The following is a 17,611-nucleotide window of genomic DNA, read 5'->3' on the forward strand; positions in this document are numbered from 1 at the left end:
ATGAATGTTTCCCCCAGTGACAAGAGATCCTAATGACATGTCATTCCACTTGGGTGACAAATCAGATTGACAGCCGTCTATCTATGGGATCACACTGCTTTTGTGGTGGACTTGTTTTACCAGATAGGTGTCCTATGAGTTAAGCCAGCCTGGCTTTAGGAACTACATGTAATACTAGTAACCAGCTTCAGGGAAGACACCTGTTAGGTGGTTCACACGATGCAAAGCAAAATATTATCATCCGTAGATATCTAGTCCTTACTAAGGTGGGATATCAAGTGATGTATCATTGGAAGTCTTTTGTTGCAATTGTATATAAAGAAATATATTGAGCAGTTGGAAATATGCAAGAAAAGCATTCCTTTGCGTTACTTGCTTCAGTAAACACAGAAACTGTCTTAGAAATGTTTATGCTCCTGGCACAAGATGCTTCCAAATTTCTTTCAATCATATTCAATGTTACTTTTGAGGTGTACATGTATATCTCTTTACCTAGATGGGGGCCTGCATTCTTTTTTTTCGTAAGGCGTAATCAGGCCTTTTAGTCTTTGTAATCCATAGGCAGCCTCCCCAAAAATCAACGTAATTCGTAATAGTACATTAGCCACAAAGCAAAAAGTCGCAATCAGCTCTGAGACTTTAACGTAATTTGTAATTGGTGGTAAATATTTTGCGTAATTCGTAATCACCACCCCCCATGCAGGCCCTCCTGGATGTCTAACCTTCAGCGAAATACCTGGGATATACCTGGCATAGTTGCAAAGTAAGTGTAGCTCAGAGGGTCATATTCTTTGCAGTAGCTGAGTGAAGAAGAGTCCATTTTATCTATGGCTCAAGTGCCATTCACTCACCGATGGGTTCTCCACACGAGTCACAGTACTCGGCGAACATGCTGTTGAAGCACTGACAGCAGTACGGCCGCTGTTCCTTCATGATGTAGCGCTGTCCACCCAACACCAGGTCACACTCGAAACAGCAGAAGTGTTTCATGTGCCAGGAACGCCCCTCCGCCTCCGTACACTCATCCGCAAAGATGATCTGATGGAGCCGACAAAAACAGAGATCAGTCACTGGTAAACGTAATCACATAGTATTAAACCAGGTGTGCTCCGATATCACCTGTATAATCAACAACAGAACCACTTTCTAGTTTTATACACCTGACAAATGGTACAGTCCAAAATCTTGCATTCTGATTGGCTAGTGAGATATGACAAGGGTCAGGGAACTGCAAGGGTCATAGACTGCTAGGACAGTTTGTAATCCAAGACAAATCCCTTGTTGGTATGCTACCTTATCATTACAGTTGCTCTCTGAAACCTCCCACCCAAACTTGTCTACAACTAGTACTAGGTGATCTAGTAAAATAACTGTACTGTAATCACTTTATAAAACACTTAATATTCGTGGTACTTTTATATTTGCGGTTTTCACAGTCACTTCTGTACCGTGTTTTTATCTTAACCTTGAACAAATAATTTGTCAACTTTCTTTCTTCTGCACCTGCTGCCACCATGAGCATATAGTTCCACTTCCACAATCATGTCCATTTTTCTCAGACTCCGAACTTTTGCTACGAATACCAGTATAAACAATAATAATAAAGTGATTTACAGTACTGAATAAATCTGACGATTTAATTACGCTACTCTCTATCATTTTTTTGAGTTTGAAGAGAAATGTAATGACTACGCACCTCGTCACACGCCCCACACCGTGGTTTGAGCGTCTCTGCGTGGTGTCGCCCACAGTACACCATCCCGTCCTTGTAGAAGTAGATTAGATCCACTAACAGTTCCCGACACACGCAGCACACGAAGCACTGCGGGTGCCACGTCACGCCCGGCCCCGCCCGCGACGCGAACACCGCCGTCTCCTCCCCGGGAACCGTCTCGCCGCAGTCCTCGCACATCAGCCCGTCCGAGTCGGCCGCCAGCTGCTTCACCTGCCCACGCCCCAGCGCCTCCCGTTTCCGCTGCGAGCTGAACGTACGCAGCTCCCGTTTCTCCTCCTCGCTCAGGTTGCTGCAGTAGCGAGCCTCGGTGTCGTGCGGCGGCAGCTGGTGCAGGAGCTGCTTGATCCGGTACTTCTCACCAACGCTGTTCACGTACGGGATCTTGTCTTCCGGCAGGCAGTTGAAGTACAGGTGAACCTGGAGCCAGGGATAAACAAACAACAGATAAATAACAACATACAAACATCAATGACTAATTCTACAGTCAACTGAAGTACATACAGCAACAAAAATTGAGATCAGATGTACTTTCTCAAATCACTTCATCAACAAATGCTGTTGTGTTTTCCCATCATTTAAACAAAGGCGAGTCAGTCTTTGCACGTATCCAGAACTAGTTGTGGTAAAAATTGTCCATTTCTGCAAACAAGTTTAAAGAATGGTTAGACAATATCTTATTCTTATTGTACAACAATTTACCTTGGGTTGATACAAGTAGGGCACGAGAAGCTTCAACAGAGTAACCTCCATAATCAGCTTATACTACCGGTAGCAGCTATCGATACACACACAGAACTACAAACCTACGAAAGAATAGCTTATCTCACTATAATGGGCTTTGTTCCACAGCAATGCCCATTAAATATCATACACAAGATGAATTACTTCTTTTCAAACGCCATTGTTCCTTTGTACAATTAATGATTAGAGCTGGAGTTTTGTCATGCAACCTTATTGTATTGTTGTTAGAGGAATAGTCATGAAAAACATTAACGGCCTTGCTGAATACCAAAACTAAGCCATATGGTTTACTCTAGAATCTAGCAACAAATTGTGGGACAAATTCTTTAGGAAAATGTTCTTGTAGTCTAGTTATTTTGTACTCTGTACTAAATTTTATATAATTTTTCATTTGACAGTTGTATAATTCATTTATTTTTGTTACATACAGGTAGTAAATTCAAAACAAAATTGGTGAGGATATTAATAAAAGTATGTTCCTGTCTGCAACATGGTAATGCCGTAATTATATGTATCGGTAGTCTACCACACCCTAGAATGCTATAATTTACATTTTGATAGACCTCTAAAAATGCAAATACATAATCAAATCTGTAGTACCCAAACAACATATGATATTCAGAAGGGTTAGGTTTACAGTCATTAGCGAGCAGGACGTCTTTACGGGGTACTTTATATGGATCTAAACGTGCTTTGAGTCTCCTCCCTCTCATTTATATCACCAGTTAATGCGCGAGGATGATGAGAACTCCAGACAAAATACCACCAAGGAATTCACTTCCAATTTTAGGTCCTCCCAGGACACATTTAGCCAATCAAAACATTCATAGCCCCCCATTCAGAGCCTGGCATTCAGTGCTGATGGGGGCGACTGTGGCAGGGAGTGGGGGGATGGTCATGGCTTTCAGATTTAAAGCAGACTGTATTTACAACCAGATCACAAATTTCAATATGTGATAGAGCATTGTGGTTCCCCCCCTTCCCTCCAAAAATCATCTACTGTTACTGGTGTTAGTTTCAAGTTTGTGACATGGCGACTTGAGAGTAGGACACAAGTTACACGCAGGCAAAAACCTGATGGAATGAAAACTAGATCATACACCATACAGTAAATCTAAACGTATAATTTTTCATGTACGTCAAATCAGGCCAATCTACCCATAGGAAAAATTCAATGTTCGCAGTTTTCGTATGTTCACATGTTTACACAGTTTTTGTACTGTAACTAAGGTTTTTACCAGCACCCTTGTGCAAGTAGGGTCTAAATCAGCTGCTATACACAGACTACTACATATGCAGAGGTGATACCATAAATCATATAAACATGGACTATCTGACCTTGGGAAGTCTGAAACACATCAACTCATGCGAAAAATGCTTTGGTGACGTCGGCTGAGCCAAAAAAGGCAACTCCGTTTTCACAAAGCTAAGTTTGTTTTACTTTGTACATAATGTAGGCCAAATCCTTGGCTACCAGGATGGGTGACCATAAATAGTAAGTGAATACATTTGTTTCACAATACACAATTTGATGTAAAAATCTGCAAACAATCTATCATAACAGTTCCTGAATAGAAATGATGTCATACAACATAGTCAATCTTCACACACACATCTCATTTTAACCTTTTGTCTCCTAAGGGAATCGAAGCATGTATTTTATTAGCTCCAGTGGAACTTGGCAGAGAAAGGGCCAAAACCTTTTTTCACTTTACTTCAAAGCATGTTTGTGGCATAGCTTTCTTTCATTTTGCACTGTCTCAAACTATTACTTCTTCTTTTAACCTTTACAGCATAGACAGCTTGAAATGTGGGTTGCAATAGGATTTGATGATATCGACCTTACAATTAGTACAATTTGCTTGAGCGGCAGTCAAAACCAGTCATTACTATGGCAACCAGACTGTTTTGTAACACGGCCTGTGCCAAGGTCAATTGGATCTCAAGGGCGCAAATGACTGGCTGGTGACAAGTTAGCTTAGTATGGAACTCTATTCTATATACAACACATTCTTCAAACATTGGACAATGCCCTGTGGAGATGCATACATCTCTAGTGGATCATAAATTTTTGGTTCAACCTAGTTGCGCTTCAGCTCCCAGTGACTGATGTTTGCAAAACGGGGAAAAGGCACAGTACATGATGTATATGACTACATGTAGCCTCTCCTAACCCTCTGAAACAAGCAAAGAACATACCCTAGGAGCAAATTTGCAATTGGTTTATGTTCCATTCATATGATTCCGAGTTGCACACTTCTTTTGTTCAGTCATTTAATGATTCTCCTATTCAAGAGGCAAATATGCATTATGACAAATATATTTGATGTAAAATATTGTCTTTTAATAAATTTTGTGCTATCTGCTTATTATGGTACAGCTTTCTGAAAGATTTAAAGGCATCCAATGCAATTTCAGGGCAGCAACACAAAAAATATTCTGTCTGATATTGACATTTACTGCCAATTTTAGCATATTTACCTCCATGAAATGTGTCATGGAGGTTATATTTTCAGTTGCGTTTATCCGTCCTTCCTTCTGTCTGTCTGTTGGTCAACAAGATAACTCAAGAACGCCTGGATGGATTGGTTTCATACTTGGTGTGTTGGTAGGGTGTGACGAAAACTGGAAATGATGAGATTTTGGTCCCCCTAGTGGCTTCCCTTGGTACTGCAGCGCAACTTCCGGTTTTGATATCTCGCGATCTGGACATGCTAGGGTCATGAAATTTTGATGGAAGGTAGCTCTCGTGCTTGGGAAGAAGTCATATGAGTTTGGGCCCCCTAGCGGCTTGTTCTGGAACTGCAGGGCACTTTCTGGCGAAATGTTTAAAAGCCAATAAGTCCTGACAGGAACAACTATATTTTCATTATTTTTGGTGTGTAGGTAGCTGAGAGAGAGATGTACATAATTAAATGCAAATTATGCAAATGAGGATTTTATTTGAATAATTAATGAGGAAATTCTATAATTACAGTGTTTTACATTATCTCGCGATCTGGACTTGCTAGGGTCATGAAATTTTGATGGAAGGTAGCTCTCGTGCTTAGGAAGAAGTCATATGAGTTTGGGCCCCCTAGCGGCTTGTTCTGGAACTGCAGGGCACTTTCTGGCGAAATGTTTAAAAGCCAATAAGTCCAGACAGGAACAACATATTTTCATTATTTTTGGTGTGTAGGTAGCTGAGAGAGAGATGTACATAATTAAATGCAAATTATGCAAATGAGGACTTTATTTGCATAATTAATGAGGAAATTCTATAATTACAGTGTTTTACATTATACTATGTAACCTAGGGCAGGCGGAACTTTAACAGATACTAATTATGCAAATGATGACCTAATTTGCATAATTAATGTGAAAGTTCTATGATTTCGTAATTGTGAATGATGAGAATGTCATACTTGGGACATCTGTAAGTTAATCAAAAGTTAACATACATCACGATGCATATATCATGTTAATGCAGAGGTCATTTGAACAATTAAAGAAGAAATTTACATTTACATATCAAGATCATATTTCATGGAGGTATGAGATCTCGGAATTCTAGTTTTAAAGATAAAAACGGTTAATTATTACCTCCATGAAATGTGTCATGGAGGTTATATTTTCAGTTGCGTTTATCCGTCCTTCCTTCTGTCTGTCTGTTGGTCAACAAGATAACTCAAGAACGCCTGGATGGATTGGTTTCATACTTGATGTGTTGGTAGGGTGTGACGAAAACTGGAAATGATGAGATTTTGGTCCCCCTAGTGGCTTCCCTTGGTACTGCAGCGCAACTTCCGGTTTTGATATCTCGCGATCTGGACATGCTAGGGTCATGAAATTTTGATGGAAGGTAGCTCTCGTGCTTGGGAAGAAGTCATATGAGTTTGGGCCCCCTAGCGGCTTGTTCTGGAACTGCAGGGCACTTTCTGGCGAAATGTTTAAAAGCCAATAAGTCCAGGCAGGAACAACATATTTTCATTATTTTTGGTGTGTAGGTAGCTGAGAGAGAGATGTACATAATTAAATGCAAATTATGCAAATGAGGATTTTATTTGAATAATTAATGAGGAAATTCTATAATTACAGTGTTTTACATTATCTCGCGATCTGGACTTGCTAGGGTCATGAAATTTTGATGGAAGGTAGCTCTCGTGCTTAGGAAGAAGTCATATGAGTTTGGGCCCCCTAGCGGCTTGTTCTGGAACTGCAGGGCACTTTCTGGCGAAATGTTTAAAAGCCAATAAGTCCTGACAGGAACAACATATTTTCATTATTTTTGGTGTGTAGGTAGCTGAGAGAGAGATGTACATAATTAAATGTAAATTATGCAAATGAGGACTTTATTTGCATAATTAATGAGGAAATTCTATAATTACAGTGTTTTACATTATACTATGTAACCTAGGGCAGGCGGAACTTTAACAGATACTAATTATGCAAATGATGACCTAATTTGCATAATTAATGTGAAAATTCTATGATTTCGTAATGGTGAATGATGAGAATGTCATACTTGGGACATCTGTAAGTTAATCAAAAGTTAACATACATCACGATGCATATATCATGTTAATGCAGAGGTCATTTGAACAATTAAAGAAGAAATTTACATTTACATATCAAGATCATATTTCATGGAGGTATGAGATCTCGGAATTCTAGTTTCCTTTTCATTTTATACTTGATGATACATTTGAAAAGCCTCAAAACAAGCTCCTTTATTTTTGGGTACCACCAATTAATAGCAAAAATCAGCTGACGATATGAAACATGCAACCGTTTTTCATCACAGGCATTGAATGTTTGCCTCAAAGACATCGGTATGGTATTGAATAGGGACGATTTAACTTACTACATTAAAAAAATGACCAGAAACTTCACTTTGAAAATCCAGTTTAACTCTCTCTGAAATTGCTCTGGGTTCCTTTAAACAGACAATATCCTTCAATCCCTTTTGTTGAATCTGTGGAGAAGCCCCAGACAGCTTTCAACAAGCGTTTTAGACCTGCTTGAAATACAAGCAGCGCATTTACAGTGGTATGTGCCGCTGAACTGACTGGGTAATCCCCTGTCAAGGGCAGAATCTTGGCAGCGAACACATTGTCCCGATAAGTCCTGGACTATACAATAGACGAGGGTCTCCATGCCCTTTTCCGTGAGGCATAGCGAACCATTTTATTTCACTGTTAAGGCTCCGTTCATGATTGGATATCTGTTGCGAATCAATTCGATTTAAAAAAATAAATCGATTCATTTGGGAACATGAACGCTCCAAACCGGTTCTGTTGCGATTTATTCTGAACCACCTCGCGAGGTGGTCTGAAACGATACAGAACGATTCGCGTTCGTAGAATTGTAATCATGAACGCGCGGATGCGAATCGTTCCGGTTCGACGCTGTATTCTCGGGTACGTGGGGGCCACGGTCGGCCATAGTTTGCGGCGCAGTGGCTTGTACTGCGGAAAATTCTACTTGAATCGTACAATCTTGACATCGAGTTCTAATTACTGGACTGAGGAAACGGGACTTCCGATATTAACTTGGGGAAATCAGGAGATCCAGAGGAAACTGGATGGTGTGTACTAGAACCTACCCTGGGCCTGAGGGCGAGTGGTAGCCTAACGGGGGCGTTGGGGCGGCGGACCATGGGGGTTTGCGCCATATGCGTCCGGGGCACAGCCTATGGGGAGGACATGAGTCGGGAACGAGCGACCACTCGCCCGGACAGGCGTAAACTCTCCGCCTTGCGAGCCGGGTTCCCAGGAAATATTCAAAGAAATTGTGATATACATATGAAATGCAAGTCAATTCGAGGTGTGAAACCGTTTCCAGTGTGGGTGCAAGTTTTGAATCACGGACGCAAAAATATATTCCGTTTCGATTCGGATCGTGGCCAAACCGGAACACATTTCAATCATGAACGAGGCCTAATTGTAGCTAACCACTTTAATTCAACGTTAATCATTGTCAGGTTATTCTCTGTGAATGTTCCCCCTAAAAAAATGTTGACATCTTGACCCTATGAAACGCTATTTCCTACATTTCGATGGGCAAATTTTGTTGGCAGAGTAAGTTCATATTGAATTCTTGCAAGCCAATTTTTTGTTCATCAAACTATAGCCTGGGTACCATCTGATTTGTAATGGTAACCCCAGAAAATTTTTTTTCAGGGTTGCCGTTACAAATCAAATGGCACCCAGGCCAGTCAAAATACAGATCATTGGACAAGATTTTTTTCTGTAGTGAGCAGCAAAATTCTACTTAACGACAGAAAGGCTGGCTAGAATAGTCATCCAGATGTTCTAAATGGCCTGTAGTGACCCCAGGTGTGTGGCTGTTCACCTGTGAGATGTTATACCGACCGTGTTTTTGTGTCTGGCCATGTTCTAGTAATTGGGCAGGTCACTTCTTCTTTATTATCTTGAGCTTCCCCACAACCCCCTCATTAAACCCTGACTGTCCACTGTCTGTAGTAATGAGTGCCTGGCTCGTGCCTTTCAACACTCCTGGTCACTACATGACATGGACAGGAAACCAAACTGTACTGCTAAGTAGCTGGGGGAGGGGGGCACTGACATGTAGACATTCCTACCACCCAACAACTGTTCATACCTGCAATACTGGCCTTTCCTCAGACCTAACATTATAGACATATCATAGAATAGAGCTGCCTCGTTATCCTGTCTTGACGATCCTTCGAGAAGGATTAACCTCTCTTTCTAAAGCCAGGTGGAAATCCCAGAGGGATTGGATTAGAGTAGAGGACTGATCCAGAAGAAGACATCAAAAACAGCTCAGATATCAGAGGAGATATCCTATACAAAGCACAGTTAGTGTACCAAGAGACATTTTTCACATTTCTATCAGATCAGCACACACAAAGGGTACAGTGTCTAAAGACACAAGAATACCAACTTCAGGTTTATCCAGCTTTTACCATTTCCCCAAGATAGAATTTTTGGCAAAGGGAGTATGTAAAATTTGTCCAAGATGACAGTAAGCTAGATTAAACCTGTAGCTCTTGGCTTCTGTAATTAGTAGAGTTAAACTTTAAAGGATTGCTTCTGTCCAAGCAATTGGCTTTTAGCTAGATAACACATTTCTATCTTTTACTGAGACGTCCGATCCATACTGAGTAAACTGCCATATTTAGCCTCAAAAATCAGTTAACTCATACTACTGTACTTCATTTTGTACACCCGTGTTAGGTGTTTTCCGTTTTCCATGTAAATATGCAAGCCTCAAAGTTTGGCTTGTTTGTTTTCTCAGTGACAGGAAGTGCAACTAAAGCGGAAAACTTCAGTCCAACTCCATTGAAAAACATGATAGCAATAAATGACACATTTGATAGCTCATCAGCAGAATGTACTGCGCGTGAGGGAAACCCATCATATTTTGTGCATAGAACTTCAGCAGAACTTCTCATATTCACATACTTAAGGATGGCATAGCTGCCTGTAGTTTTCAAATGTTGTGTCGCTGAAAAGGTATCGTCTGCAATAGGCAAAATTCTGATGCAACGCTGACCAAAGCATCCAACAAAAAACGCTACTACACAAAGTGATCTTGCATATTCCGAGCCACCTGAGGCACAGCACACGAGAAACTTACTGTCTAAATGGAGAAATAATGAAGCCTGAGGGGACTTCTAACCAGTTCAACCTATCCTATTGTTTGTGGTACACATCATCCTATTTTGGACACAAGGAACTTTTGCCTTCCAGGCCCTTAATTTACATGAGCTTCAGTGGGTGGAGTTTTCCAACAGCCCACCCCCTAGTCTGGACCGTACCATTACAAGGGGTGGCCAAGTTATTTTTGATCACTAACACTTCTTTTGAGTATTGATATTTCTGCATCAAGCAATTTTAACAACAATAACATCAAATAAGGCCAATATCAGACGAATGCACAAGATGTTGTGCCAGAGGTAAGAGAATTCTAGGGGAGCCTGGGGGAATTTTGAAATCTTGACCCTCTGAAACAATTTCTCCATTTTGATTGGGAAATTTCACTGGTAGACTGAGCTAACTTCATCTCTTTCCATATTTTTACACACCGAATCCGCTTCTTGTCTGTCATGAGAGGCAAAATTCCTTCAGATAACAGAAAGACAGACGCTATCTAGAACACTACAGAGTACTCCGACATAGTTTTGTGACATTGTTTGTGACATTTCTTATCAAATCCTGATACATGTGTATAAGGTTATCTTGAAAATCTAACCCTCCACTCAGGTGTACACCCTTCAGTCCTTTGTTACCTAGGCATTCAAGTGCCCTAACCTCCTTGGGGTTCAAACTGCCTAAACTTCAAAACTCTTTGTGGCAAACTCTTTATCAATGTTGGCACAACTTCTATTTGCTGATACCTTATCACCGACCACCAACGGAGCAAAGCAAAAAGTCAAGGGTTTCAAGTTTATCTTGGAAAATAGTTCAAATACAAAAGGGCAACCCTATCAAAAGCCTAAGTTTAAAATGATAATCTAACATGAAATTCATAAACTATTTCATATTCCAATCTGATACAAACACACACTCAGTGATACTGATTGTATCATCATAATTGTACTCAGCACTTTAACATATGGTTCATATTTTGAAACAGAAGGGGTAACAGGGCTTGAAATTCATTTTTGGGAATAGATGCACCAAATATAAAGAATTGGGAGCAAAAAAAATTTTTGGGTGCGCAACATAAAATAAGTAGAATGTCAGCAAAAACTAATTATGCTTCATTTCTAAAAAAACAATGGTTTTCTTATTTTTCTGACACTTGGATGTTAAGAATATGCTGAATACTACTATACATTTAACATCTTTACATACATAAACGTATAAAAATATCTGGGTGCATTGGTGCATTGGTGCACCCACAGAAAAAATTGGGTGCACAGCTTCAATTTTGGATGCACAACCCAGTATTTGGAGCCCTGGGTAATGATACAAGTATGAAGGATTCTCACCTGTTCTGGTTTCAGCCCAGGTGGCACCCAGGTGTACTCCTCCAGGGCGCAGCCGGAATCGTCATCGGACGTGGAGTTCCGCTGGAAACCCTGGACCATCTTACTCACGTTGCGCTCCGTCTCCGTACCGGACGCCATGTTGTGGTCTTCCTGGGAACACTTGCAGTGCCGGCAGATTTTCCTGCAAAAACGCAAGAGAAAACGGAGCATTTTAAAACACCTGTCTCTTCACTACTGACCCTACATAATTCTACCCGAACTATTTTGGTGACACACGCATATATACTTATAACACCTCCGACATACCTAAAACAAATAATGGGCACAATCCTCGGCAAACAAGACTTTTAACATTCCAATCTGATGCCATAATTCACAACCTAACAATGTCACTTGTTGCCATATTCTTTTGCTTTTCATATCCCAAACAAATAAAGGAAAGTTCAAACACCTACAGAACTTTTAGGTTTTACCTACCACAGTGCAAGACATTTAGATTTTAACATACCAGTACCTTAATGGACACAAGAGAAGACTGTGTTAACCATGTACACTATTATAGCATCTATCAAAATTGACTTGAACATTGACAGCACCTCTAAAATGATGCCCACTCTAGACATAGATGCACACTTCACCAATGCTCACGCAAGCTGCAAAACATGTACTCTCATATTTACCCTCAGTCTATTTGATATCACTTTACACGTACGAAAACATGAGCCACGTAAAGGACAAACGCGTTCATAAATACCCTGCCACCTTCCCATTTACCACGGCACGTACACCAATCTTGTTTAAGTTGTCTAGTTAAAAACACGCGGACTAAAGTAGGGAAGTGTGTCGGCAGTTGCGAGCCTTCCAGGCAAAAACAATCACCTCCCGCACTGTCCAATGAACCCTCCCGACTGCCGGGCAACAATAACGATAACGATCTTTCCGCGCCGTTTGAAACCTTTTTCACTGCAACCTCTCTAAAGAAGGGGGCCAAAAAGCCCTGCGTGTAAAATCGGTCATTGGAGCATGTAGCATTTTGTTCAGACCAGTAAGTAATCCTATCACAAGACATATGAAACTTGGCAGTGGTGACAGAAATCATTATTAAACACCCCTGGCTGGAACTGTGTACACATCATGTGCATGTCTAATCCGCAAGGAGAATGCACCCAAAACAGTTATCTGAAGACCTCCAGTGACGGAAAAGGGTCTTCCAAGAAATCCCATCGCCAATGCCACAATAATGTACAAAGGGGAATTTTGTGAGAACTAAAATAAAACATGTGGAAAGAAAACCGCAGTCAACATTCTTTATCACTGTCAACGTTATCACCAAGCAGACTGAGGGGACTGACTCTCCATTGACGGGTGGGAACCTGACACCTGTGCTTGCAAAGTTCTTGTTGAAGCTTTGACTGAAGAGTTGAACTAATTGCCACATTATTTTGGGCAAAATAAAGCAACCGACTCGAAAGGTCAAGGCTTGCCGCAACACTGTTAGTAAGACTGTTGGTAAGGGTATATATATAGTTTTACTTTGCCTAGCAACCATTGCATTTCAAATAGCATCTCTATATGCAGATAAAACAGAGAGATTGAACACAGATTGTAAAAAGAATATTACAGGTTGGTTTATAACTGTGCAGGCAAAGCAGAAAAGGAAAAAGACTCTACTATTAAGACTTTCCAACACTGTTGGTAAGACTGTTGGAAAGTGTATATATATATGGTTTCCTCTGCATAGCAACCAGGCCATTTCAAATAGCATTGATTTAAAGCTTCCAGTTTGACACAAAGTTTTCCCTAGACATTTTCCAACCTCTCACCATCCCAATGATCGCATATCTACTTAATATTTATGGGCAACAATTAAGGTGAACTTGCATGTTTAAATAAATACAGGCGTCTGGTACTACCATCTTTGTTTGTAGTACAGTTAAGTTATGGGCCAGACATTTCACTGACAGAGTTTCCCTTACTAGTAAATTTTACAAACAAGCCAACATGAAAGAGGACCTCTATGCTGTCACTGCACTGATAGGATGCATACATATGATATGATGCACTTGAGGCCACAAAATCTCAAGACTTATAACCGTTTCATTTCTATTTTTATTACTTCATCATTGAAATTGTTACATGCAATGCACAGTTCACCCAGGCAGTGTTGCTAATGTCAAATGAATTTGAAAATGAACATACAGTTGAACATGTGTGTTTGAATACTAACCATTTAAGACCATAAGTGGTGAGTGTTTTGACAAAGGACTGCCAGCACACAAGTTCAGGCACAAGACCATGTCGCCTGCTAGTTTTCATCAAAGGGAAAACCACAGTACTTCAACTTGAGAACATTCAGTGACTCGAGCAATTTATTTTGCCTTTCCACTGTACACAATGTTCCATCTGTCCCACAGACAATGTTTCAATATCTGCCAAGTTCTATTTAAGGTCAACCTAGCTCTGGATTCACTTGAAGTGATTTAACTTGAAGTTGATAAAGAAAAATGTGGGAGTGCATGCATGAAATATTGAAAGACTCAGCCATTTCTAATTATGTGTAGTACCAGCATTCTACTGATGTCACAATGGTTCAAAATCAAAACTTGATGAGGAATTTTTAGTTTCTTTGATAAATGTTGGGTGTTTCCCAGCAAGGTTGATTAGGAGAAAGCCAGACAGTAGACAGCATGGTATGTGAACCCACAAGTGCAGCATAATTCATCTTTTCTGTCCTTGCCTGCTCCACCCTGTATGGTGCATAGCCATAGGCTGGCATCTATTGGTCATGTCACACGGTCAATTTCACCTCAAGACTCAAGAGCCGCACTTGCGGCCGCCCCGGGCTAAGTTTGGAAACCACCTTCTAGTGGAATCTTTTACAAAGTCCTTGAGATAAAAGCTACAGGAATGCACCAACACTGTCTGTAAATAAAGCGTACAAGACTGAACTGTGACTGTGAAACTAAACCTAGACTGGTATATTTCCAGCACAAAAAAATATACTCGAGTTATTTTGCTAACAAGCAACAAACACAAAAGGTCCACTGCAGTGACATAGGGAGCCCAAACTTGCACTTGACTTTGGCCTCAACAACGGTAATCTGCCTGCCAAAAATCATGGACGTCAAATCATGAGTTATTCCGCTAAATCTGCAGTCACCCACAATACGGCAAAACAATTTAATAGTCTTTCTGACGAAGACAATTACAACACCTACATGTATATGCTCATGCTAGTCAAAAAGCACTCCACAACCACACATGGACAACTAAATGCACTGGAAAAGCCCATAAGAATGATGGAACAGTGTGAAGTGTCCGAATCTCTGGATCGATCAATATTTCCTTTCAGCGATGTATTGTCCGCCCAGGTTATACGAGATGGTACTCATGTGTGAAGATCGTGAAAAGCCTCAATGCCTAATGAATTTCTATAACTACAAGAGTCCACTTGCATACCCTTCAAGCATGCTTCCTGACATCAATACAATATATATGATGACATGGAAAGAATAGATCAGAGGAACCGTTGCAAAATCCTGCACGGCACACTCAAGATCAACTAGACTTTACAGAAACATATCCTCTTACTACAAAATAAATACTTCTAATCGTAGCAATACTTTGACCAAATTAAAGTCTAAACATAAAACTTTGATGGTTTCCTTGACAACTTTAACTGACTCCAGCAGAATTCTTCAGAACGTCACCTATGGGATCTCTGACCTATCATTACAAAGCTAACTGCTTGTGTCTGCACGTAAAACCCCACTAACTAGGAATGCCAGCAGAGAGGCAATTTTCCACAACAGACTCCAAGATAATCTAAGCTGTTTCATACAAATAAAGTCCTTACAAATGGGCTCTATCCGAATCCTACCCTTCGTTCGGACCACTTCTCAGCTGTGACAACCAGGCTTTGGATAATAAGGTTTGGGTTTGAAAAGTCACATCTGTGACCTGTGACCCTGAAGTAACTGAGTCAGATACAACCTTAGAAATGCCATATAATGCAATTACAGAAAGCAAATGGCCTACTTTTCAAGGACTGTCAAAGGGTAAGACTAAAATGAATGTGCTTGGCCATTTGCGTGATGAAGTAGCATTCCTTTGCCGAGGAAAAATAAATGCACCCAGTAATGATGTTGGGTGAGTCAAGATTAAATGACAGTTTTAGAATACCCAGACTGAAATGAGACGTTGATGAAATCAGTTTACGGTAACCCGTGAATACAAAGAAAAAATTCTTACCCTATACTAGTTCTCTCACACATTTTCTGCTGCAGCTCAAGCCGCAAGAGTACGTGCTTGACCACCACAACCCTAATTCTAGTACTGTTTGTCCACTCAACTGTCTCATTTATAAACATGGCTGAAGCCCCTCCCACCATGCAACCTCAACCAACAATAGGCCATTTTCCGAACTCCTCCCACTGTGACCCATATGCGACCTCCAATTGAAACCTGTGACATCGTTTTCTGCCATATAGTTGTAAAAAAGGAAGGCAGGAAAGATTACAGATTCAGAAATAATACGGCACTCTCGTGTTAATGTTTTGTCAAGTGGTTTGTAATGGTAGACAATAACATTTCCATGTGGGGAGGTGTGAAGCCCATCAGGCCATAATGAACTCTGCAGATGAGAATTTTCACACCTTCCCCAAACTGCACATGTGAGAATTCTGGAGTGCTTGGGAAAGACGGCGGGACAATGTAGCCGTAAAATCTATCATCCTGACTGAATTTGAAAAGGAAACGTTTTGCTGCTATTGAAATCGTAACAAAAATGGCGATGCTTTTATCTTTGGCGCCCCTTTTTTCTGTGGTCCACGTGCGGGGAAGTGTACTGTCCAAAGTGGGAGGGTGGGAACAGCCCCAAGCCGGAAATTCAGACAATAACCAGTAACCATTGAAAAGAATTATTCATATCTATGGCATGTTCATAGTGTCTTTCTTCTATCTATTACAAAAATACCTACACCATAGCATCAAGAATACCCACTTTTGCACAGTTTGCTGCTACTAATAGATATCAATTGTACAGGACATAAAGATTTAGAAATGCCAGCCACTCTACAGATCTCTTCTTAGAATAATTTGACTGTGTTGTTTTATTTGCTAACCTGTTGGAAAGGGTTGCAAATAAAAATTCAGCTATCAGTAGTCAGTAGACTAACAAAAAATAGCAGGAAACTTATCAATTGCCCCAGATATACCTTGGAATCGGATCATTTTTCTCTCAGAAATATATCAGCTTACAGATTACACACCATATTACACATGGTACGCAGATTACTTTTGGTACAGATTAGACATAACGTATCTATATGAGACAAAGACCTAATTTATACACAGGCAAAAACCTGACCGTGCAAAAACTGCATACGTAGAATTTTCCCTGCTTTTCCATGTCAAGAACATGTCAAGAACATAATATGTTGAGATTGTATGTTACCTCAAGGGCCAGCAAACAATCTGAACAGACGTTTTTAATGAATCGGACCTTTGAGCTTGACCCTGACTGCACCTGCTTTGATTGACATGCTTCATGGAACCAGGTGCTGCAAAAAAACTGATTTGTTGGGGAAAAAATTGCTTGCTATTCATCCTTAATCCTCTCATTATTACACTCACTTGGACTGGGTTGGAATATTGTCTGCATATCCTCATGAGAGCTCATGTCAGCTGAGGTCCAGGATTTGCTATGGTCAAATTTCTGTCTATCATTTCCATAAACAGTGTGTTAACTAGTTAAGCTACGGGAAATACATAAACACTGTAGTTAGTAGAATGTATGTCTATCTGCTTGAAGCTGATCACTGGTAATCTCTTTATTTGTTAAACCTAAGAAAAATGTGCATTGTTGTGATCCTCAGGAGATCCTGCCTAGTGCAGTGACATCAGGTGCTGCTCTGTGGGTGTCTGGGGCCTCAGATCTACCGTGGACAATCCCGTTAACAGACATTACATGCCCATCACATTGCCCATCCCCTCATCATCACCCAGCCGGCATCAAGCCCCTGTCAGTGTCACACAGCCGAATATGGCTCCCTAACACTGCCCAACTCCATCCAACTAGCCTCCATAGCATGCCAAGAACTGGGGGTTTTGGGGGTCTTCAGGGTCTTTGGGAGCTTTTACTTTTAGGTGCTATTTTCTGATTGCATGATATAGAC

General features: G+C 40.6%; 1 protein-coding gene across 4 annotated transcripts in view; it reads right to left on the minus strand.

Annotated features, from left to right (window-relative positions):
* LOC109477368 (prickle-like protein 3) overlaps positions 1-17,611 on the minus strand; it is a 56,396-nt gene that overhangs the window by 2,841 nt on the left and 35,944 nt on the right. For 3 of the 4 annotated variants that reach the window (XM_019778586.1, XM_019778589.1, XM_019778587.1), the window contains exons 3-5: positions 11,436-11,616; positions 1,697-2,152; positions 852-1,038 (exon numbers count right to left, since the gene is read on the minus strand). In XM_019778586.1, coding sequence (XP_019634145.1) covers positions 852-1,038; positions 1,697-2,152; positions 11,436-11,616 — 824 coding nt within the window. Of the gene's footprint in view, positions 1-851; positions 1,039-1,696; positions 2,153-11,435; positions 11,617-15,686; positions 15,842-17,611 lie in introns of those variants that run through there. The other variant, XM_019778588.1, reaches the window with a different exon arrangement.

Source organism: Branchiostoma belcheri, unplaced genomic scaffold (assembly GCF_001625305.1).
Source record: "Branchiostoma belcheri isolate BF01 breed outbred unplaced genomic scaffold, Haploidv18h27 scaffold4, whole genome shotgun sequence".
Classification (NCBI taxonomy): Eukaryota; Metazoa; Chordata; class Leptocardii; order Amphioxiformes; family Branchiostomatidae; genus Branchiostoma; species Branchiostoma belcheri.